Source organism: Notechis scutatus, chromosome 1 (assembly GCF_049901735.1).
Source record: "Notechis scutatus isolate UNSWTSFEM ecotype Mainland chromosome 1, rNotScu1.2, whole genome shotgun sequence".
Classification (NCBI taxonomy): Eukaryota; Metazoa; Chordata; class Lepidosauria; order Squamata; family Elapidae; genus Notechis; species Notechis scutatus.
In genome coordinates, this window is record NC_142009.1 from 50,363,715 (window position 1) to 50,390,215 (window position 26,501).

A 26,501-nucleotide genomic window follows, 5' to 3' on the forward strand; every position below is an offset into this window, starting at 1 on the left:
AACTTATATGCTGTCTATTTTGCCAAAGGCGATTCTAGGTGGCTTACAGTCATGAATATAAGATTAATGATAAGTAAGATCATCTGATTTTAATTTAAAGTCAAAGTTGGGTAGGAAAAGTCAGTAAATCTCTGATGATGGGGAAGAATGAAGATATAACAAACACATTCTGAAATTTTATGAAGTTTAAATTTTACTCTATGGGAAAGGATAATTAAGAATTTATCTTTATATTCCTACCTTCCATATACAACTGTTTGGGATAATCTCTAGTTCCCTGTTAACTGGAATGTTCAGAACCGTAGTCCAAAATGTTTGGAGAAACATCAGACTATGGAAAGTTGGCCTCTCTTCTTTTCCTTAGTACAAAAAATAGCACTGATGGCCTGGCAAATTTGTTTCACACCTGCTTGACCCTGGTTTTCCAGCAATTCATTTAAAGGCCTACAGCTAAAGATATAGAGAATTCATTCAGCTATTCTTTCATGTTTTCTTCCTTTATCATTCCATTTTTTACCATATTTTCCAAGAGTTCTACTTATGTTCTGAATAGTTGCTTTCTTCTGCCAAAGTGGCATTTGAAGAAAATCAAAAACAAAACTGCATTACTGCATTAAACCACAATCTTGACAACTCCAGAAAGTAGATGGTCCTAATTTAGATTTAAAAAAAAACATAAGGCAGCTTCATATTTTATAGGAAATTCTCTTGCCATTTTAATAACACCCATAAAACAATTATTAATATTTGTCTGCCCTCCTCCTTACTTATGTCACAGTTCCGAAGGAAGAGATATAAAAACAAAATTTAGCAAATGCCTTCCACCTTCCCCAAACTTACAGATGCATGTCTACTGCGTGCAACATTTAGGAAATGTTAAGGAAAGAATTTCTATAATTCTAGAAATTAGAAGCATCATATATCATTAGATTCAGTATTCATATAATTAAAATAAAACAAATGTGCTGACTGCTTAAAAGGTTTTTTTTCAGTGACAACAAATTATGTCTGGACTGCCTTTCTAACTGTTTTCATTTAGTGTTTCTTTTGCATTGTAAATCAATTTATTTTTTTAAAAATGTGTCTAGTGTTTGGGTACAAATTCCACCTTTGAGTGTATTCAAGCAATCTCTGTGGACTTCAGTAGCTGCTGATCACATGTCTGCCTCATGGCAAAATCTTATTTGTGAAGTGCTTGTGTTTGATCTGCTACAGTGGTAAGAAAGTTTCAGTGCATTATGTATAGTAGAAGAAGCTAAATTTTCAAGCTTTCCACGTAGGATGCAAAACATTTGGGCCAACATCTTTGCAACAATAGGGCATAAGGATTAATTAGCCAAATGTGAAATTACAGACTATTTTGGGGGGTTCAAATTTTTAATGGATCCTTCTGGAAAGCTACTTGATCCCTATAAATAAATAAAAACTTCTGGCACTGTATTTTTTAAAAAATGATGCAACAAAGGAAGATAAAGACTTTTATTTCATTCCTACCTCACATTTTCTTTTTTTATATTACATTTTTTCACCTTCCAGCTATGTTTTTGGCCTTTAAAAAATTACCCATTTGCAGGAATGTATGAAGAAATCCTACATGCAGAATTGTTTCTTTGGCTTATATTTTAATTGATTCTTTTTCCTTTTTTTAATAAAAAATACACACTTTATGGCTACTACGTTTGAGGCAATTGCCCTCTTCTTTGCAAAGAATCTGTGAAGATTATATTGTTTTTTTGTTTTGGGTTGGGGTTTTGGGGGAGGGGGGTTATTGACTGATCAGCTGCCTCAGGAGTGCCTATGCTTGTGCTGAATTCAAGTCCTTACTTTGAGAAAACATATTAAAATGTTTCATGTGAGTCAAGCTGTCAATCTGTCTCATCAATATTGTTCTTTTCTGGCAATGACTTTTCAGAATCTCAGACAATCTTCTGCTAGCCAGGTTCTTTTCATCAAAATGGCAGAAGTTAAATTTGTTCCCCTATTTAAAGCAAAATATGAGCTCTGTTAAAGAATCAATGTAATTATTTTTCCTTCTGTCTAACATTAACACTCAGCTGCATTTTAATATGAGGAATTCTTGCAAAAATATGTTGTTGAAAAATGGGTTTAGAAACTACTCAGCCTAAGCAGCTGAAAGATACTTGCTTTCAGATTGTGATTACTCACAGACTTGTGAATTACTGATGCAGCCATCAATCTACACTCACTACATGCTTTTTAAAATGGAAAGGTAGCAATAAGGTAATGAATGATTCAAAGTTGCTTGTCTTCTTGGAACAAGTTCCTTTTCCCCCAAAAGATAGTAATGAAATATTATGAAAACAAAACATTCTTAATCACTTAGTTCCAAACATCACACACACACACACACACACACACACACACACACACACGTGTGTGTGTATACATACTATATGTGTGTGTGTGTGTATATACATATAAAATACACACATGTGTGTGTACACATACTATATATATATATGTGTGTGTGTGTATGTGTATGTGTATTTTATATGTACATACATATATACATACATACATACATACATACATACATACATACATACATACATACAATGAGGAATCTGGGAGTCTCTGAGTGTTACCATAATACAGTTCTGATATCAGTTACATTGTCCATGCCAATTGGGGCTGCAGGAAGTTGTGAATGAAGAAATTTTAAATGACTGTATCTTACCTATTCCTGATCTATGGTCATCACATGTACAGAGGCCTGTGCTGCATACATTCATTTTAATAAGGCTTTATGTCTGAAGAGGTACCATTGATGGAATCACTAGAAATTGAGTAACTTCTGAATCAAGCTGTTAAGAGTAAAGCTTTATTGGATTCTCTCAGAAACAATTCATAGTTGCCCTCTTCTTTTGCTGATTTTTAGCATTAGTTGGTACCTTAGGAGCACACAGAAACAAAGACCAGAAGTTGCTTTTAGCACATGTTTAATGCTCTTAGAGAAAGTAATGAATTCGTATATGAGCATTACATCCTGCAGACCTCAAGGCAATCACCTTCCCCCCTCATTCCCTCCTTTGTTAATTATATCTTATAAAAACAGCACCCTTTAAACCCAGATGTTCATATTCTAATACTAGCATTCTGTAGTTCATCTTTACAAAGCTAGCTAACACATGTTTTAAAAGTTATTGTACTATATATAACAGCCTTGCCTAAGAGAATAGAGTCCTGCTACATTTAGAAAATGCAGGTGCTATGTAAGCTCCCTTTTGAAAGCAAGGACTTAGCTCAGTTTCCTTTGAAGATCCAGAGACTTGAAACTGAAAACTTTTATTAATGCCATTGTCTCCTTGTATCAGCAGGTTCCAGAGAGATTCCTGGAAGTGGCTCAGATCACATTACGAGAGTTTTTCAATGCCATTATCGCAGGCAAAGATGTTGATCCTTCCTGGAAGAAGGCCATATACAAGGTCATCTGTAAGCTGGACAGTGAAGTTCCTGAGATTTTCAAATCCCCAAACTGCCTCCAAGAGCTTCTTCATGAGTAGAGATTTTCCACCGCTATTTATGAATGTATTAAAAAAGTAGCAGACTTTTCCTTTTTATGCCCAAGCTATGTGTGAATGTGTGTGTATGTGTTTCTATATTAATTTCATATATGAAATCAGATCAGAATCCCTTGTGATTTCTTATAAGTTTAGGTCAATAATAAGTGTATAATTATTTTAACTCCAGCTTTTGTTTTACTTTTGCCTGTGACTTTTAACATTTTGGGGGCAAAACAGTATTGGGGCATTTTCTTCCCCTTCTGGTCTCTTTTCTTATCCCTTGAGAAGAAGAATGATTTGAAGTGTGTACAAGCCTTCTATCTATCTATCTATCTATCTATCTATCTATCTATCTATCTATCTATCTATCTATCTATCTATCTATCTATCTATCTATCTATCATCTATCACCTATATATTGCTCATTACTTGGTTGATTTTTCCCCAGATGTCATGGTAAAATCCTACAGAAGCTGATGGCCCTTTGTATTAAAAGCTCTTAACCCTATGGGGTACTTTCACAGCTAAGATTTCTAAATTTTTAATTCAACTGCTTAATGAAGGAAGTGCACTTTTTGTGTAACACTGTACAAGATATATAAATCCTCTTTTTCTTGTTCAACTGAGAGCAAAAGACATCATCTCTTCTAAGTTTTTTTTACTTTCCTTTTATGAGAACAATGTATGCCCATATTTTGGCATATTTTATTCTACTTAAGCATGTTTCAAGCTTCTTGAACCCTACTGTCAAGTTTTGGGGAGAGTTATCTACCTACTATTTCTGTTATTAGGAAATTTGGGGAAACAACAGTAGTGGCAAGTTCTTTCAGAAGGCACCACAGAGTTGAAAGTATGCTCTGTTCTGTTCCATGTTGGGTTCACCACATGTTAGAGGGACTGGATACAAAATAAAGTAGACTGGAGATGGAACTGAATGAACCCAAATTCCAGAGTTGGAATGCCCTCATTTTTTGATGTTTGCCTCAGCTATATTTATCTAGCTATGTTTCCCTTTCTCCTTTCAAGCAAGGCAATACTGTGCAAAGCAAATGAAGGCAAGAACATTTGTAGTTTGGCTAATACAGTTCTGTGATATGGTCAGCTCCTTAACACAACAGCATTTCACTCTTCATAGAGTAAAAAAAAAAAGGGTTGCTGCTATATTGTCTTAATGAAGCATTTTAAATTATTTTATTGGTCATGGGAAAAGATTTTCTATTGAAATCCATGGAATCCAAAGGGGCAATCCCATGCACATGCATTTGGGGACTAAGTCCAGAAGTTATTTCTAACCATATGTTTATAGAATGACTATGATGATTGATGAATGTTTTATTTTGGCTGAATTGTACCCTTTTACTTCATCACATTGAATAGTTGGGTCTGGGCCACCTTCTAAATAGCATTTGATACAAATGTATTCCTCCCCTTCTTCTCTGAAATCTTTACGTGATGTATATATTTGATATTTCATATTTTTACCTGAAACATGTTTTAACTACTTTTTCATCTAAAAGTGTTGTAAGATATGTTTGTTTTGTTCTTAAATTACTGTGGCAAAAATGATATCATCTCAGAGTGCAAGAATACTTTCAATATATTAGAAATGGAATAGAAACATTTTTATATAAAATATTGTTTAAAGGAATAGACTAGGCACAATATATACTGAAAGCACAACTCTGGAGAAGAAACCTGCATACAGTTAAGTGTTTAACTGTGCTAACTAACTTTCTAAGTTTTGAGCACGCTTCATAAGAACTGGATTGCACCTAAACATTGTGCAAAATTTGTTTTTCTGTCCCATTGGCTAGAAGAATAAACGCTAGTCACTTTATTCATTCCTCAGATTTACATAATTAATAACCAATGAATAGAAGTATTTAAATACTTTCTGTTCTACAGCAAAAGTTTGCACCAAACAAAACACGAGAGCAGTGCATAATGTATTAAAAATGGAGCTCTTCAGAGTTGTCCTGATATTTTCAAGATAATCTTTTGCAATGAAGAGCCACTGAGTCCTACTTCTGGCATCCTTCAATAAAGCTAAACTCATCATGCCGAATGCAGAGCTGCCACTGAAATTGCTAATATTTCCATACTTTCTATGATATTAATCTAATTGCATACTGAGACCACAATCTTTCGAGTTCCCCACCAGCACTTGATGACACAAGGGCTGGCAAGTCCAAAATGTCCTAATATCCAAACACAGCAAGTTCCTTGCTGTTGATGGGAGGAGCTTATTTTAAGGCTGCCGTTTTCAGCAAGGACAGAATATGTTTACTTCTTCTTGGATATGATTGTTGGTATTTACTGGACAAGAATGCTCATTGAAGTCCAAAATGGAATTTTATCTCAAAGTGACAAAAACAATGTTGATTTTTCAATGAAAAGCAGGAATAAGAGTGGTATGGCTCTAGCTGAAATGAATCCTGGATGTTTTTATGGTTTCTTCAGAGGTCTCTTTTTTCTTTTCTTTTCACACATTGGGAAAGTGGTAGCGTCTAGTAGAATTACCTACATGCTATGGCACTATGTATTTGTTGTTTTTGGTGTCTTTTGTACAGATGCAGTAAGAATTTATTGTTATCTGGACTGGTATTTATCATTACCTCTTGTCTCCCCCAGGAAATTGAATCAGATTCAGTCCTAACTGACCATGCTGGCAGTTTTACAGTTTAGCAGATATTTTCTTTAGGATCTTCCTTTTTTCCTCCCTTTCTTGAAATTGCTTTTTAGGAAAAACAAAACATAAATTGTATTTTGGCTTTGGAGAGTGAAAGTTTACCCCGTATACATTACAATAATAAAAAGCTGACCTAGTCATTGCAATGATGCCTCATTTATAAATATTGCTTGAGAGACAAAAATGATTAAAAGAGTTGACAGTAAAAAGCCTTAAAACCTGCTGATTTTTTTTAAAAAAATGAGGGCACAGGCCTTTGTTTAGTGACAGAGACACACAGGGTTCTCAATATGCAGAATAGCAGTTTTCTTGGTGCAAAAGCTTTGCTGAAGCCAGCAAGATACACTAAAGCACACACTGTGTTAAAGAAAAAGTCCAGTGGGTCTTTTCATATAGAATAGCAGAGAATAACAGAGTTGGAAGGGACCTTAGAGATCTTCTAGTCCACCCCCCTGCTCAGGCAGGAAACCCTATACCATTTCAGACAAATGGTTGTCCAATCTCTTCTTTAAAACTTCCAGTGTTGGAGCGTTCACAACTTCTGGAGGCAAGTTGTTCCACTGGTTAATTGTTCTAACAAAATGTGAATTACCTTTTTAAAGCTAGATTTCTATGTGGCCCCAATAAGCTGGATGGATTGATATTATGTAATACTTCTAGCTAATAAATAAAACAAAACATCTTTTATTAATCCAGGGATAGGTTCCCATATTTGCTTTTCTTCTTGAATGTTACTTTTGATATTTTTATTCTGGTGATGTATTCTCCAATATATCTGACACAAGAAACCGGGTTTAAGATCAGTTATTAAGTAGGATCTGAAATCATTATTGGAACATAGTTTAGGATCCTAAATGTAATTTAACCAACATTAAAAAAATCCATTCCTTGTCCCTGATATATACAAGGAACTTCATAGTTTAAATCAAATCGAACTAAATTACCAGAAGTAGTTTACAAAGAGAAAAGATTATGGGAAAGCATACCTACCCTTCTGGAAGTTGCTATTTCAACCCATTTGGAGCCAATCCAACTTTTTTAAAAAATGGGAATGATCATTATGATTACGTCCTTTTATCTTCTCATTTTGAAAGAAGTGATTTAAAGCTCGCTTCTGAAAGAGAGACATTGTCCTCACCTTATTACAGAAAGCTCTTCAGCTCTCTCCATATTCAAAACAACATGAAATCCTCTAACAGTTCACTTCATTACCCTCCTACTGTATCATCACCTTGGCCATGACCAGATATACCCAACTAAAGCCATACTTCATTTCTTACACACAATTTTGAAGGCAATACATTGTTAGTAACATTAGTGCTGTAAACTTTAGCGCAGTTTGTCTTGAAATGAAAGGTGATTCATTGAACTCAATTACCTTTTGAAATTAATGCCGTTTATTTATTTGAAATGTAGCTTGTGGAAGAAGGAGAGCAAGTGAGGCTTCAAAACGCTCATGGGGTGGGGAGAGAACCAAGCAAACCTTGATTTGCTTTTTTAAAAAGATCTTACCTGATTCTTCCCTAGTTGTTTCATTATAATGTCATTGTGTTGCCTTTCTGCCTTCCAAAGCACATTAGATTGAGTGTGAATTTTTTGTTCTATTTTAAGGATATATGTTTTTCATCCTCCCAATTATTTTTTTAGAATTCCATTTTTAAAGAATAAAATGATCACCTCGTGCCATAGATTTTGTTGCCACGCCGAGACACTAGAGCAGCACAAGTTGCTGAAGTTGTCGTATTATTTCTCCTGTCCCTTCAAAAAGAAAAAGAGAAAGAAAAAACAAGAGGGTGGCTTGATTGATTTAGAATTTGGAAGCATTCAGACCAACAATTCTATGAAGTAAAGCCCCGTAATCCAATTTCTCTAATTATATCTTCTGGGAATTCCTGAGAGAGAATTGTGATCACCTCACCTCCATGAATCTGACATGGATTTTTTTTTAATGAGTATTCTAATTTTTGATAATGCTGCACCTGATTACTGTTGATTTTGTAACCAGGCTTTCCTTGATCAACTTCTAATGTCAGGACACTGCAGCAAATGTAAAACTGAGACACGTCCAGCAATAGTAATTATTCAAATTGTCCATAGACTATACTAAAAAATAAAAGATAGCAACCATGGCAGTATAATCAAAGCTCTGCCTGTTTATGTACAATGTAACACAGAGAAAAAGTGCGTAGAGCTTTGATCACACCATTAAGGCCACTATTTTTCCTTTCTTGACCATTCCTGTGAACATCCCATGCCCCTCCCCCATTTTTGTTAACAACAATGGATGGGACTAGGTTAGAAAAGACAGAAGTTACTTTTAATATAGGAAAATGAAATTGTCATATAGAAATTGATTTAAAACACTTTTTAAAAAAGACCTGGGAATTCTGGGCTGACATTCATTTTTCTCTTCTTTCCTTATTTTCCCTACTACAGAAACTGGAGCTTATAGTGTGTGCCTAGACCTTAAATGCACCAGCGGAAGGATTAGATCAAACAAATCCTTCAAATTACTAGTACAAATTACCAGTCCCTTAACCAGTACAATTATTCTTGTGCCTTCTGTGGCTTACAATTTTCATATGTTTGGACCTTCCTTCTTTCCTTCACACAATTCCCCAGATGCAATAAACACTGGTTTTCTCTCCACTTTTTTTCCAGCTGTTTAACACAATGTTGATAGCTATGCACATTTTGTGTCTTTTTAAAGAAAATTAAAAACAAAAGCAGGAGAATAAGTTTTTGAAGAAGATAATTTTTAGAACAGTTTGATAATGCAAATTATTTTTTCTCAATTGTTTGAGCAGCATTCAATTTTGAAAATTTCTTGTAGAAGCCAATTTTTTGTAACAGTGGTGCAAATCTTGTGTTTTCTTAGCCTAACAAACAGTAGTATAGGAGCAATATTTCATACGTGTTATATATATGTATATACATATACATACATATATAACCATATACACACTTGCTAATATATATGTATATGTATATATACCTATACACACACAATAAGCGTGTGAAGTGAAACGCTTACATTTTTCCAGTGTAGATTAAGAACCTATTTTAGACATTTGTTATGCTTTGTGAGAAGAATGTTCTATTTGAAGCTATAAAACACTTAATTCTTACTGTATCTTTGGTTGTGTAATGGGAACGCTTCACATTAAATGATTTTTAAAAAGTGAAAGATATTAGGATGTAATAATTATTTAAGGAAGTGTTCACCCATATATTCTTGAGGTTTGCTTTGTGCCTCTGAGTATTACTTAATTTAAAGTGTTTTAAGTTTGCAGAATCATTGTTACTGTACTAAGTATGTGGGTGAACATTGATAGCCAAGGGGAATTTTTATAAAGCAATGTATATATTCAGCTTGAGGGCTCTTCTTGAACAAAAAGCATATGATTTTAATAATTACATTCTGAAAACATCTGTTAAATTTATAGGAATTGCTGCAGTAACTGCATAGATAGTTGAAAGCATTCTTTAAAACCCAGCTCAATACTTTTTAAAGATAGATTTCTCTCATCATGTATCCAGGAGAAGAGTGATCCACTTTCCGTAACGTTACAGAATTTTTTTCTATGGGCACAATGTAATTTATTGGCAATGGATTCCTTCCTCCACAGGTTACTATTAAGTGAAAAGTAAAAGTGAAGATTTTGTGGCTTTAAATATAGGACTTTCACCAGCAGAACTGAAAGATATAAATATATATATATATATATATATATAAAATATATATATAAATAAATAATTATATATATATATATAAAAGTGGTTTGCAAATCCCCTCAAAGAAGCATTGTACATGAGAAGTATTTTTTTTTAATCCTCTTCTATTTGTCATGTGTATTATATAGTAATTATTGGTGTTTTAGTGCAAAGACTTCTTTTGGATATGTGTTCTGTGTTTGGAAATTTTAATAAACATTGTTTTTAAAAAGCTCCCTTAATGAATGTAACTGATTTATATTAATAAACAGTTACTATATTGCACTTAAATGTTCTGTTAAAGGAAATACAGTTTTGTTGGTTATAAACCATTGAAAATATTAAGAGTTTGACCTGGGATATAAACGTCATTTAACCTTTGAATCTTCTTCGGGCTAACTCTGTTTCAAACTATGAAAAGTGCTAAATCTTCAGTTATTTTCTCTACTCAGACAGCAAAAATGTCCACGGAATATATGGTAAAATGTAGATAAGATGGCAAGTTTGTTCCCAGTCTTTCTACTCTAGACTTTGTTAAGGCATTCATATAATAGTGTAGAATTTATTTAAAAAATGTAAACACACATATACATTTTTATCAGAAAAAAAGATTTTCATATTAATCTGAACTCAAGAATCAAAGAGATACTGTACCTTTATAAACTGGAAGAATCAAAGGTTAAGGCATAAATATTGCTGTTGTCCCAGCTACTTCTCATATGTATATAGTTACAAAAGTTACAAAACACTGCCTTTATATTATTTAGCAATATGTTGTAAATAGCATTATCAAAGTTCTTTTGTAATAAAAACCCTTTAATTTGAAGTTAGTACAATAACTGAATTAATTGATTCAATTTTTGGATTATTTTTAATTTTATTATTTAGATAGAGGCAATTTCAACTGTGCGTGTGGGGGGGGGTTGTTGTTGTCTATTGTTCTGAAGACTTTGCATAATTTATTGGTTTAATTTATCCTAATTTATTTGATGGTGTACAATTTTGTATTGCCAAGGATGTACTGTAATATTAACTGATGATGTGATAAAACATGAAGACTCCCCTGTCTGTATGGAGGGAAAAAAAGGTGCAGTAGACAATTGACTGAAAAACTTACAATTCTAGCTTGGCAGCTACTAAATTGAAAAGAAATCAGGAAAATTTGTTTTTTGGGGGGGAGGAGTTGGGGGGGAACTCTTTTTTTGTGTGTGTTTTCAGCTTTTGTATACTCTCCAGATCTTTACCTTTTTGCTTTGTACCACTTAAAGGATACAGTAGTTCAATTGCCTTGTGTGCCTTCCATCTTCTCTAAATTGAATGTATGTGCAGTATATATGCAAGCTTGTGCAAAATAAAATATAAATTATAAGCTCATTGCTCCTGGCTTACATTCTTACTAAAATTCTTTCTTAGGAAGTACCACTGTGAAACTACTCAAAAGTTGGAGAAGAATTAAAAGATGAAGAAAGGGACTAAATTTGTAAGCATGCATGCTCCAAAGCACTTTGCAGATTACTTCTGGAGCCCTGAATTTTCATATAAAATCCAATATAAAATGGAGCACATTTGATGTTCAAAAGCCCAAAATAGAATGTATTCTTTATGAATAACTGTATGTGAACCCAATTGATACAGCATGGTTTATAAGAACATTGAAGAAAGTCTTCTATTTGTAGTTTCTTCATCAAGTCTTGAATAAACAAAATGTAGGCATACTATGATAGACAAATTCAATCTCTGATTATAGCTGTCTGCCTCCCTACCTACACAGAAGGTTCTGATCAATTGTTTGTTATTTGCAGAAGACTTTTAAAATTACACATGAAATCAAGGTTAATAATGATGCCTGCCTCGTGGGAAGTCTCCTTGGTTTCCCCATGATCAGGATTTTGGCAGCTTGGTAGATAGATTTGTCTTACATGCTTACCTGCACACATACATGCAGATATGCATACACATATATATCCAGACACCAGTGGTGGGATTCAATTTTTTTTACTTCCAGTTCTGTAAGCGTGGCTTGGTGAGTGTGGTGTGGCTTGGTAGGCGTGGCTTGGTGGACGTGGCAGGGGAAGGATACTGCAAAATCTCCATTCCCACTCCACCCCACTAACCTGCTTTCCAGCTCTGTTCTCCTGGGCAGGGCAACAAAAGAAGACCCAGCCAATCAGCTGGGACTCAGGAGGCAGAAAATAGATGGGGGCGGGGCCAGTCAGAGGTGATATTTGCTGGTTCTTCCTGAGAGAATGGTGCCTTGTGCTACACTAAACATTGATTGAAATAAGTTTTTTATCTCCTGTGTATTCCTAGAAATGTCACCAGGGAGAGCAATGAGGAATTTCACATGCACACACTTTTTCACTATTTTACTATGGAGAATGGCTCCATTCCCCTGCAGTACTACCCGGAGGAAGTCAGTTGTCTGTAAGACACCATGTTTATTAATGGTTTGGGTAGCATACAAATCCAATTAATAAACAATCACATCCTGCTCTCTCTCTCCTTCCTCTGTTTCTCTAGCCTATCACTTGATCTATTTGAGGACATAGTTCCTACCTAGAAGAGAACTATTTCCATATTCAAAAACAATCAGGCTCTCAAGTTTGAGGCAGAGCACACCTCTGCACCTATCACCTGTTAGTTGGGCATCTTGTCAGGTGGCTTAAAACATCATTTCAAGTGACTAGTTACACTCACTCCTCTCCAACTCTCCACATATTAAGGGGAACAATTATAGCAGGTGGTGTTTAGTGAGAAAGGAATGAAGCCAGAGGATCCACTAATCATTTTTCTTAACTGGTCCCACATTCAAACAGTAAAAATAGCACCATTTGCTCGTCTTGTTACTAAGGGAGAAGCAGAATCAGCAATGAGGGAGGAAAGCACAATTTATGCTGACATACTTTTCTGCCAAAACAAGGACTGGAGGATTGTGCTAACACAGCCCTCTGGTTGTGCCCTAAGAGTGCTGAAAGGTTTGGCAAATGAACAGTAGAGTTTCTTGGTGGTTTTGTTAGCCAATGAAGAGTCATGGTAGATTTATTAGTTAAAATTACAACAGCAGTGGTGGAAGTTGTCATTACTGATGGATGGTAGACAGAATGCAGAGGAACACTGATTTAAATCACCAGTGACCTAATCTTGATGCACCCTACACAATTGTAATAGCAAAAACTGCTGACATCTTTCTTAACTATTCTTTACTATGAATTGAATCATTTATTGGACACATCGCCCAATGATGCTGATTCATTCAATGAGGGAGCCACTTTGGTTTCAAAATGCACTCCTTAAATGATTGATTGATTGATATGTACTCTTTAAATGATTTAAATGAAAACTTTATGAATGGAACCCAGAGTTATTATAAGAAATCTTAGGAAGAGCTCAGGAAAAGCTGCTAGGGATTTCAGACGGATGGTGGAATCTAAGAAGATTGTCTCCTCCATTCTTTCTACAACCACAAACATAAAGAAGAAACTTTGGAATTCCTTGGTCTATAATCCCCTCTAACTTTGAGGACCAAATTCCCAGTTCTCATGGGGTTTGTAGGCACATTTTCCACTGCCTGATTCAAAACAAAACAACCAGGAGACTCTTTATGTGTGCATGCATACGCACATGTGCATGCACCTGGAGAGAGAGCTTGCTATGTACTGTATATTCTTTAGTTCAAGGTTACTTCTGTTACAACATAAATGATTCTGCTAGCAGTAGAGGATGTTCTAGAGACCTGGGAAATAGAATCCATGCTTGAGTCTTATCAAAACAGCACCTTTTCTGTAAGAGCCCAGTATCCCAACCTCATCTGCCATTTTGATTTCCATTTGGACAACATGGCTATCGTACAACATATGTGTTTTTTCTGTTGTACTTAATGAGTATTCCAAGGGTACTAAGAAGAAATCACGTTCCTATTTGAATAAAATATTTAAAATTTAGGCATCAATAATATTTGTTTTCAGTTGTCTTCAAGGATCATTCTGGTTGCATCGACTGTCGGTTTTTAGAAATGCATGCTTGCCCTAGGAAAATGTTTATGCTGGGGGAAAAAATGCATTTTTAGATCCAATACAAATGGCCTGTTTTCCTTTGTAACAGGCACAATAAATGGGCAGCTGGGGGAGGTGACAAGGGAGAACACTTGATGGGGAAAATCTTGTGGCAACAGTGGCCAGTTTCATTATAGCCTTGCCAGGCTATGAAACAACTCTTGGGGCCTGAAAATCCTATTGCCTATTAAAACTGGGCATGACCGTTCTTTTTTATGCTTCACCAGCCAGAGATAGAACTGGATCCTGGGGGAAATAATGAAAAATATTTATTACAAGTGTTTAACACCTTTTAGTACAAACAGCTATCATCAGTGATAATTTTCTGCCAGCATGCTGCAAAAGCCAAAGAGAATCTTTTAAACATCTAATAATTGTCAGAAGAAGAGAGACCAATCTTATCCCCAATCTTAATCAAACCGAATCCATAGTGTCGGAGCAAAAGCATCTGGATTCTTATGGTTGTCCTTTTGGGGGGGGCCTCCAATTTGCCTGTCTCTCTTCTCTTCTCTCCTCTTATCTTAAAAGAAATTTATTTATAATTGCAAGACAAGCTACACCCGAGATTCAGAATAAGTTAAAAGCAGAAGGTTAATAACCAACCTAATAGATAAGTTGGAGCCTATAAAAGTCATACTCAAGCATCTGGAAGGGAAGAGGTTTTCAGCTTGGAATGGAGAAAGAAAGCAAAAGTGTTTTCTTTCTTCTTGCTCTTATCAGAACCCACATACTAAGAGAAGGCTGGATAGCAGACAGCAATAACCTTGAAAGGAAGTTCAGATGAAGAGCTTCTGTGGATCAGTAAAAGGCTCCTGCCAGGCTTTCAGGTTGTACTTTCAGGGTGTGCTGCAGTTGGCTCGTATGTCTCAGAAGAACTGATTGTTAGATAGTTAGAAAAGTTGTGAGCTAGTGAAGAGCAGAGGTGAGCCACAACACCGAGTGCATCGATCTGCTGTTTGGGAGCAGCAGAAAAGCTAGCAGAGCCAGTTATGCATTTATCAGGGCACCACTGGTTGCATTTATAATAATTTTTGCTGGCTAATATTTCATTCTGTATTCATTCTGAGTGCCCTATCAGTTGAAAAGTGTAGGGTAAGTTCTGAAATAAAGTCTTCTTTTTGAAAAGGCTGGGATCAAATTATCTACCACAAGGGTGTCAAACTTGCATCGTCATGGCATCATCATGTGACACAGCACAACTTTTTCCCCTTCGCTAAATTGGGTATGACACATCTAGCCCGCGGGTCACGAGTTTGACAGCCCTGGTCTACCATATCTCTGCAATAAGTTACAAATAGTTTCTTAGTGAGATCATATAGATGCCCAAATCCTCCTGGAATAAATTTTTAATCCAGGTGCACTTTGATTATTAGTGTCATTTTCCCAGGTAGTTGTAAAAAACCGTTACTATGCATCACATACATTTTGCAGTACTTGCAGCATTTCACATACATTACAAGTTATCTAGTATTTTATCATTGTCATGACATATCTTAAATAACTTGAATTAATAAAAATATCTTTATTCAAGGTAATTCTGAGAGAGAGAGATTTGGAAAAGAGTGGATACCAAAGCAGAAGGAACAAAATGCTTTCTCTCATGGCGAACATGGCCTTATTCTACTTGGGGACTGAGTCCACTTTTCCTCAATTTTGTCTTTGTTCCTTCTAATACAACATGTCTATTTGAGGACAAACTATGTTCCTCCCAACAGATTTGGTTTTATCTGCCATACATTAACAATGTCTAGCTTTCCCCATCCCAAAAAGTTATGAATGACCCAATCACCTGAAAAAAAAAATACAAGTCATTGTAGTCATGCTGCATGCCATAGCTTTTCTCCATTCTGGTGCAGTCTTAAATAAGGTAGTAGGAATTGTAGTTGTTCATCGCTCCTTTGCATTTTTTCTTCCTTGTCTTCTGCTACCCTCAGTATTCTATTGAGTAGGTACAACTGATACACACGAGAGGTCAGATTTTGTTTTGATGCCCAATCTAACAACCAAGCAGGCATTCTATGCAATGTATTACAGTTTGTAAAAAGTCAAACAAGCATTAGCTGTGTGGTGATGGGAACTAATAATATTGAAAACAGCAGCAGTTTGGATGTCACTACATAATGGATAAGATGCATATTGTCTCCAACAATTTGGATCCTCATTTTACCAGTCTCGGAAAGATAGAAAGCTTGAGCCAGTCAGGATCGAACTCCTGGCTGTGGTCAGAGTTTGCCTGCAATACTATATTCTAACCAGTCTCTGCTAACCAGTCAAACTTTGAACACATGAGCATCATTGGTACATTCAGTTGGACACATATCTAAGGAAGTCTGTTTGGAGGAAATGTCAAAATGGTGTTTCACACATTACATTTGTCTGTAATAGGAGGGCAACCTATGATGGCTCTCTGACAATCCTGAAAGAAAGGTTGCTGGTATGACTTAATTACTATTAAAATATTTAAGTATTTAGGTGTAACTTGCAAATGGATTTTAATTCATTTTTCAGTGTTGGTAGATTTCTTCCCTCCTTTCCCATTTCCCTGGTTCAGTGGCAATAATAACATGTAAATGCAAAAGAGACTACACACACACACACACACACACACACACACACACACACACAATGATAACATGCTCCATTCAAAGCAATGCAGTGGGGATGTAATACTCAGTTATGAAAAGGCAAGCCACTTGCAAAACCAAACGAGGAATAATCAGGGAAGCAGCAGGGGAGGGGGGAGGAGAAAATGCTGAAGAAGAAAATTATCCCGATTTCTAACTCTACTGGAAAAATGTTAAAAGTTATTGCCACACAAAGAACCTCTTGAACTGCTCTGGCTTCCAAAATTTCTGCTGCACTCTCTGCAGTTACTTGTGTATGGCAGAAGCAGCATCTTTGTATTATATGAACAGTCTGCTTCATAATCAAATACCATCTGTCGCTACATCTGAACTTGTTTTCAACATCTGTGCATTCTGGTCTTAACAAAGCTTTAAAAACTAATTCAAAAACTTTCACAGATCACTGGCTAAATATGTACATTTACCATCTTTCGCCTTGCTTTAAAATATTTCTTTGCTTTTTTGCCACCCCTTGGCTGCGAATAGTGAAGACGCAAGCACTGAGAGGCTTTATTAAGCTTATTTTCTAACAGCCTCGGGTAGCCAAGTGCAAAAAGGGGACACTTGCTCAGGCACCGAGAGGACCCATCATATCCTTTCTTGGTGCCAATACAGTCCCTTCCTGCCAATGAGAAACCTGAAAGTTGATCAGCTACCATACCCCAATTACTCAAAATGACACTACAGATAAAACGGCAACCAAGGGGAGAATCAACTGTACGGCTTATATGCTGCTAAAGTGTGTCTGAACAAATGGCGAAGTAAAATCCTGAGAGCTCTCTGGAGGATAAGGATGTTGTTACTTTTCACATGCTTCAGAAATGGGAAGTACATCTTTACCGAACTTTGGGCCAACCCACTAGCAGATGTTGACCAGTTTTGCTTATGTATACATCAGTTGCAGAACACTAAAAACAGAGATTAGAAATTTTAATTTAGTCAAGGCAGTTGGGCTAAAATGATGGCTTTTGTTGAAACCATTAAATAGAGCTGCCTAATGAAGTACAGTACTGAGCTGGCAGAGGGATTTCTGATGGGAACACGGCTGCCAATTCCAAACGGCAGCCTTGGAAAGGGTAAAGAAGGAAGCGTTGGAGTCTTTAGCAAAAGTGGAACAGCACAACAGCCCTTGTTGAAGCTGCTTCTTGATTTCACATCAGAGGAGAGGACAGCACTTGGATGTGATTACTCTGACATTTTAAGCAGACCCTGGAAATGTACCATTATGGGTCGGCATGTCCCCCCCCCCTCCTCAGTCCCCACTCCTATATTTCTTCTTTCTATTTGTTCAGAAAGGAAGCTGATCACAGAAGGTGATGAAATGGTCATAAATTCACATTTCAAAGGTCATTGGAGTTCAGAGCCTGAAGATGGAGTATGGCAAATTCTTTAGGCATAAGGAAAAGTAGTGGGAGGGAGAAGTTGTGGTGGGGGGCAGTCATTCAGCCTAGTGACTGATTTCATTACACAATGATGTTTGCCGTTTGTTCACAATAGCTATTACCAACTCCAGTTCCATTATTCTTCCATTTCTTAGTGTTAATACATGGAATGGAATGAATGGAAAAAAATAACACATTGACAGTATTAAATGAAGCAGTCACCATTAACTAAATGTTGGGCAACTGGAAGGCTCTTCTTTATTAACCACATATATGTTCAACATCTACAGCCATATAATCGCACAAGTTTCTCTGACAAATTTCCATTGGTCTCAAGGTGCTCTGCAGTTGAGGGAGGCGCCCTACCCCCACAAGCCAATTTCTTCATAGTTTCAGTCTGAGACATTCATAGATCTAGCTTTTTATTAGCCCCTTGGACCCTTTAATAATGGGTGTGCTGACACAAACGAGCAGCATCTATAAAATAGCATAGAGGCATTTCTAATCATCAATGTGTCTAATAATCCATGTTATATGTTTCTGTTGTGTTATCATTCGGCTGAGGGCTTGCCCTAGACTGAAAGGTGTTTGAGGCCAAGAGCAATTTCAGATCCCCTCCTCAGATTGGTTCAACATTTCAAACATACACAGACATACAAATACAAATGCACACAAAGACAAACTGATACCCCATCTCACAAATTAGATGCACATATCCCTTGTAATTTTAACCTCTCGCTTTTCAGTAAATTGGGGTGCCATCAAATATTATCTGAATGCAGATTGGAAAATGGGATCTGGCAGGTTTGCTGTGTATGTTGTAATGAATAATAAACTGTACAACTTTTGTCTTTGTCTTCTGTTGTCAATAAGTTGCCAAAAGCTGTACAAGGGAGTTAGGGTGGAGGATGTTACTTAGTTGATGGCATCGGAAGAAATGCTCCTTTCCCTCTATGATGCTGCCTCTCTCCAAGTTGCTGTGAGCAAGGACACACCCAACTTCTGTTTAATTAGACAGGTAGCCTGAGGCAGGATGTTCTGACAGGCAAGATTTGATCCTCCCTAATGGTATTGTGAGGTGCCACTCCTTTACTTTCTTCTAGATGAATCAGGGGTGGCTAACCTTTCTGCTTGAGGATCACATTCCCATGTCAGTAATTGCCGTTGGGCACAGAGAATGGTGGGCTGAGCTTAAGCAAAGAGCAGGTGGGGCTGGTGTCCAAAAGTTATGGGTGGGACCAGATACCCATTTGTTTCTGTTTCTGACACTCCTTTTTTTCCCCTCTTCTTATTCTTTTTATCTTCCACTACATGCAGGATGGGGATGCAGGAGACAATTGCTTTCATCATCCCAGAAAAAGTCAGATGTAAAAGGGAAAACATCTGAGACACACCCATTCCCATCATGGAGGGATCCATGAAGCTAAAAGCCTTCCTTCTTCCAATAATGGGGAGTATTATCTTTACAGAGATTGTAGCATTCTCACCTGAGAATTTATGCAATGTCCAGGTGAGATCATAGGAATCTCGTGGGAACAGAAAATGTTCTGTGATTGTTGAGGGATTTGGGGAGGCACCTGGACCATTGTATGAATTGTATGCCATAGCCAGATGGAGATATTTTGGAAAATATAGTAAAAGTAAAGTTCCAAAGAAGTTATGTTGGAAACATAAAGTTTTATTCCGTTTCAACCTGTCATATATAAAAGATGGAATCAGTAGAAATTTCTGAAGAGAAGATATGAAAACATGCAAAACCTGAAACAGCATAGGGTTAATTTGTCCCAGTAAGTTATATCTTTCTAATCATGTACTATTATGGTCTAATATTTTTTGATGGAACAATGGATTTTTTTTATGGAACATTTTAATGCATTCAGATAAAACAAATGCCAAAAACAAGGAAGAAACATTGTTCACTAAATACATTTTCTTTAAAGTAGACTTCATCAGCCTACCAGCAGTCAACTCGGGATGTATTGAACTGCAGCTCTCCAATTCTCCAGCCTATGGTAGGATGATGATAATAACTCTAGTTCAACTGATCTGGAGGGAGCACAAAGTTAGGAAAGCTTACTTTAAATGCTTAATGTTAACTGGATATTTAATAGACTGGCTTTGAATTGGCTTTAAATGTTTGTGTTGCATGTGACCAAGATATTCATGTGTATATTCATCCATCAAACTCAATAGTGCCCAGATGAATATTACTGTGGTGGATGTTTCTGTCACTTCTCCCTTGATGGATTTTTGGCATATAAATATATTCATGAACAAGCAGTTCATGTTTTATAGGACTTTCAAACTCTTAAATTCTTCTATATGGTTCAATCAGCTTGCATACTAGGTTTTCTTTTGTTTTGAATTCAACTTTTTCTCCAAGAAGGTCAAGAAAGATTATATTCTTCTCCTACCTTTCCTACCTTGTGGAACCATTAATTGAACTGGCTCTCCTAACCTATATTTTTTAATTGGGTACTCTCTCAAAGGGGTCAAGGAAGCTTATGTAGATTTTCTAATCCCACTCCATTTTATCTTTCAGAATAACTCTAGAGTAGATTATGCTAAGAAATAATGACTGGTCCAAAGTTGCTTATCATGTCATACTTCATTTGCTGATTCTCTACTTAAAGGAAAGTAAAATTCCTATCTACAATATTTGAAATACCTAGCATACTGGGCACAGAGGTTCCAGAGTAGATGCGAATCTTCCTTACTAAGAGGTTTCAAAATAGAATGGCTGACAAGTGTGTGTGTGTTATAGATTAGAAGCATGGACTCATGCTTGTAATATTAAATACAATCTTTTTGCATGCTTAACAGCAGCGTTTTGTATCCTTAAATTTCAAGTAGAAACTCAACAGCATAACTGGATGGCAACTGCTCAGTTCACATAAAAGATTTATAACCTCCTCAAGTCTGTCTTTCTTTTCATTTTCTCCATCTGCACAGTAGAACAATGACAGGATTTTTTTTTTCCTTTGTAAAGGCCATCCAGGCCTTCACATTTAAATAAAAGCTCCTTGCACGATTGCTGGATATTCTCATCCAAAAATACCCCCTTGGCTTTCATCCTAGACACACAAGCACCCAGTCACCAGACTTTCAACTGTTGTGAGGACCGTATTGTTATTCTCATAATTTGAGAACCTACTTGTCATCAGTTCCCCAGTATTTAATTTTTCATAGCGTTCTCAGAACCTTTCACATATTTGTTTTGATTTGTTCAATATTGATCCTTTCTCTGACTTTCAGCGAGCTATCACCTTCCCCGGCTGTTCAAAATAAACTGCCAAGCCAGCAGTTTGCAATTTTGTCATAATACATGTGTTTAGATATCTGAGTTGCTGTCACAAAGCTTTTGGATCTCACAAATGTCACACTTGCTTTTTTTTTAATTCAGATTTGATTTATGCAATGCAATGACTGTGGAAGATAAGGGTCTTCCCTAGTGGAAATGTAATCCTTCCTTACTACTGTTCAATATTGTGCTGATTGAAGAATCAAACTGTTACCTTATTTGGGCACAGGTTAAAGGAGAATAAGTGTAGGACTGCATTACATGGATCATGTTAAAGGATATTCTGTGGTTTATATACAGACATCAATTAGTTTTTATTTTTATTTCTTTAGAAATATACATATATATATATAAGTGTGGATGAGTGTATCTAGATATGTGCGTACATATCTAGACTTTCTGACATGGCTGTTCTACTCCACTGCTTGTATCTTTTCTCTGAGGGCAGTGATGACTTTGAACCAGTCATGGGGGTATTATGTATAGTACCAGCCTTCCCCATCTTAGTGATATCCAAAGTTCTCATAAGTCTTTACTAATTAGAAGGCCTAGGTCATCTTCTTACTCAGTTGCAGGTACACCTCACCCACCATTTCCAAACCTCTGCATCAATCATGATGTAACTCACAACCCAATATTGATGAGTATTGGAGAGTTTGATATGGGTTTCTGTCATTCTTGGGTTCAGAGTCATCACTGCTCTGAGAGAAAGGATACAAGCAGTGTAGATGAAGCAGCTATATAGGAAAGTCTTGATATGGGAATCTGTGAGATTCCTGGCAGCACAGATTACTATTGGTCCTGGCACATAAGGAAAGTATGAACCGTGGGTTTGGTCACTGACCAGACAAAACTACTAAATGTTTTCCAAGAGACCATCTACACACTAACAACTCCCTGCAATCACATCTCTTCGGTCTTAAAGTGCTAGAGCCCACTGTAACTACATAGCCAAAAAGGCATTAAGAGTTGGTAACCTAATCCTACGTAGCTTTTTCTCTGGTAATATCACACTACTAACTAGACCATACAAAACATTTGCTAGACCAATACTCAAATACAGCTCATCAGTCTGGAACCCACATTACATATCTGATATTAGCACAGTTGAGAAAGTCCAGAAATATTTCACAAGAAGAGTTCTCCACTCCTCTACTCGTTGTAGAATACCTTATGCCACCAGACTTGAAATTCTAGACCTAGAAAACCTTAAATTATGCCATCTTCAGTCTGATCTAAGTATGGTATATAAAATCATACATTGCAATGACTTACCTGTCAATGAATACTTCAGCTTCAACCATAACAACACAAGAGCACACAATAGATACAAACTCAAGGTTAACCACACCAAACTTGATTGCAGGAAATACGACTTCAGCAACAGAGTGGTCAATGTTTGGAATACTCTACCTGACTCTGTGGTTTCTTCTCCAAACCCCAAAAACTTTAACCTTAGACTGTCTACTATTGACCTCACCCCTTTCCTAAGAGGTCTGTAGGGGGCGTGCATAAGCGCACCAAAGTGCCTACTGTCCCTGTCCTATTGTTTCTTTTATTTTTCTTATATGTACCCATTTCATGTATTCATAACTATATATATACTTATACCTATTATCTTGTAAGCGATTGACAAATCAAATAAATCAAAATCAAATCAAATTAATAAAGAAAGATAAGAGATCGTGCTATATTACTGCTATGAAAAATAATTATCTTATGAAGTTTCTGCTCATTCTCTTCCCACTTGCTTTCAGGGGAATATAAGCATTTATGAAACTCTCATGGATGATGTGTGATACGCTTTTGGACTTACTTAGTTATCAGTTTCTAGTAGGATTCATTCATTCGTACATTCATCCCCTGAAGAAGTAGGGATGACATTGCAGTGAAGATCAGTGGCCAGACAATGAATTCTGGCTGGTTCAGTCTCTCTGTAAAATGGACTGTTCATGAGATTACTCCAGACAGCTGCAGGAATGGAGGTTTGTGAGTTAAGTGATTGGGAATTGAGGCATTTTAACCAAGTTCACAGCCATAATGCATCCTGTATGGACATAAGGTTTGGCCAAGCCTCATTTCTTTCAAATGTAACTAATTTACAACAAAAGAGATTTTCTGAGTGGTAGGATAAATCTTCCACTTGGTGAGTCATCATACTTTCTGGTTTACAAAGAAATTTAAAAAGCAACTGCAACAAGATTATTGTATGCACAAAGATGGAAAGATTCAGCACAACCTCAATAGAGGACTGGTTGGTAAAGATAATGGCATATTCTAAGATGGCTAAACTTACTTCTTTGATCAGAGGAAAGACAAAACCTATATTTATTTCTGATTGGACACCCATTATGGACTTTTTGTGTGAAATAGAAAAAAATTAACTTACCATTTTTGAAGATTAGAAAGGATAGATTACAGAAAGAAAAGATATAGAATAGAATAGAATAGAATAGAATAGAATAGAATAGAATAGAATAGAATAGAATAGAATAGAATAGAATAGAATAGAATAGAATAACAGAGTTGGAAGGGACCTTGGAAGTCTTCTGATCCAATCCCATGCCTAGGCAGGAAACCCTACACCACTTCAGACAAATGGTTATCCAACATCTTTTTTAAAACTTCCAATGTTGGAGCATTCACAACTTCTGGAGGCAAGTTGTTCCACTGATTAATTGTTCTGTCAGGACATTTCTCCTTAGTTCTAAGTTGCTTCTCTCCTTGATTAGTTTCCACCTATTGCTTCTTGTCCTGCCTTCAGATGCTTTGGAGAATAGCTTGACTCCCTCTTCTTTGTGGCAGCCCCTGAGATATTGGAACACTGCTGTCATGTCTCCCCTCGTCCTTCTTTTCATTATTAGACTGGACGTACCCAGTTCCAGAAATTGTTCTTCATATGTTTTAGCCTCCAGCCCCCTAATCATCTTTGTTGCTCTTCTCTGCACTCTTTCTAGAGTCTCCACATCTTTTTCACATCATGGTGACCAAAACTGAATGCAATATTCCAAGTGTGGCCTTACCAAGGCTTTATAAAGTGGTATTAACACTTCACGTGATCTTGATTTGACCCCTGTTTATGTCGCCTAGAACTGTGTTGGTTTTTTTGGCAGCTGCTGCATACTGCTGGCTCATATTTAAATGGTTGTCCAGATTTTTAATGGAGAAAACTAGTTCACCTTCTACCTTTTTATGCATACTGTACAGCCTCTTTTGCCCAAGAATGGAGAAAGGTTCAAATGAACACCAAGATGAGAAAAGCTGAAAAAAAAACGGATAGAAAAGCAAGTAACATATTAGGACTAAAATAGATATGTGTATCTTCTTTATAATAGAAACATTTCTTTTTTCTGAAAGATAGCCTTTACATTTATTTAATTTAATCATTTATTTTCTTGGTTTTACTCTTGAATGTTCCTTTGTAAAGTATTTTTTAAAATACTTATCAACCTTTTATTTGCCATTTTTTCAGATTTGTCCTTTCCCCCACCCCCACCCCCAAGAAAATGATTACTGAATGCAAAAAGAATTACTGCATTGTATTAATGTATACCTTAAGACAATTACAGTACATACATTGCATAAGGTTATATCCAGAATTGATTTGTATAATCTGGACTTCATCAAACTTGGAAGGCAGACCCAACCCTATCTTTATTCAGAGGTGAGAAGCCACCTCATCTGGCAGATGTGGGATGCAGTAAAGTACTGGAGGTTGGGGTTGTATGTGCTTTGCCATTTGTGCTGAGGCTGTTGCTGGCAAATATGAAGGGAAATTCTCCGTTATATCAGCATTGAGATATAAAACTCAACTTTCAGCCATGTGGCTTTGTTGAACATTCTTTTTTTTTTTAATCACAGGAAGTAGTATTTTGGGCCAGTTTTGCTCTAGAGCAAGGACAAATACAAGGACAAAGTTCACATACTGAACATCTTTGTTGAAACCAAGAAGCCTACCTATTCAAAAGCAGAGCTGGTGACAAAAGGGCCTACTCCCAAGTAATGATTTCCAAGTGTCAATAAGTGAATGGTCTTAAATTGTCTAATTTATCCTGTTTCTCTATGCTGAAAATTTTTCTTATAAGTTAAAGAATGGTATTTCATTGATCAATTTATTTTTTGTTTACTGAATAGAACATAAAGATAAGAAAAAAAGTAATAAAAGAGTCATCTTCTAAGATTAAGGACAGAAATTTTCCAATCTGTGAATTCTATGTAGCCATGAATATCTTCAATTAATTGATCAATCAATCAAGGTGAGTGTCAGACATCAATGTCAGGTTCTATTCAGCCATGTGCAATCAGTTCTTCATAACATCCTCTTCCTTTGCAAAATGCAGCTATGGAGACTAATATCTGCAACAGAAAGCAAGCTGAAGGTTGAACTCCTTAACTCTTGCAGATTGAGGTTCTCCTGGCCCAAGCAGCTCTCCATTTAGCCAGCTAGGAGTATTTGTCTATTTCTTCTTGCTAGTAGAACTAGGGACAGATTTCAAACAATAAAGAGCCTTTCTCTCTATACACACAGATGCAGACCGGTCAGTTATATCCAACTATTGCCAGCAATATTATATTTTATTTTTATACACAGCTATCAAAGGTGCCCCTCAAGTCCTGCTGTACTACCTTATTGTGGCAGGGGGTGTTCTTGGGAGAGATGAGGGAAAAAAATCCCAGGATATACGCTAAACAAACAATTACCCCAGCAGGGTCAACAAAGACATGTAGGTCATCCCAGCTGCCCAGTTAAGGCAGGGAGGCACCTATAATGGGCAGGAGAAATATCAGAAGATGCTGGAGGCAAATAATCACCTTAGTTACAATGGCAAAGGCATCATTTCATACTGCATAGGAAAGACAGTAGTAAACCACTCCTGGATTTTAACAAGAAAATCACATGGATAGGCAATATAAAGTGATTGATGATGTGGTGCTGGATGATGGCCCCTCAGGTTGGATGGCACTCAACTTGCTACTGAGGAACAGCTGAGGATCTTTCTGAGTACTAATTGTGTTTATGACATGGCTAGATTAAAGCCTTCAGGATATCTAGCTGTGATATTGCTATGTAGAAAAAGAAAATCCAAAGCTGCAGAAACAGAATTACAGTTGGGCACATGGAATGAAAGAGGAATGAACTCAGGAAAGCTCAATTCAATGAAATAAGATATGAATCAACTACACATTGACATTTTAGGCATAAATGAATGGAAAT

General features: G+C 36.5%; 1 protein-coding gene across 4 annotated transcripts in view; it reads left to right on the forward strand.

The window, feature by feature from the left end:
- PROX1 (prospero homeobox 1) overlaps nucleotides 1-11,301 on the forward strand; it is a 72,429-nt gene extending 61,128 nt beyond the window's left edge. For all 4 annotated transcript variants that reach the window (XM_087963811.1, XM_087963800.1, XM_087963829.1 and 1 more), the window contains one exon: nucleotides 3,339-11,301. In XM_087963811.1, coding sequence (XP_087819937.1) covers nucleotides 3,339-3,524 — 186 coding nt within the window. In that variant the 3' untranslated portion in view covers nucleotides 3,525-11,301. The remainder of the gene's footprint in view (nucleotides 1-3,338) is intronic.
- Nucleotides 11,302-26,501: the final 15,200 nt, after the last annotated feature.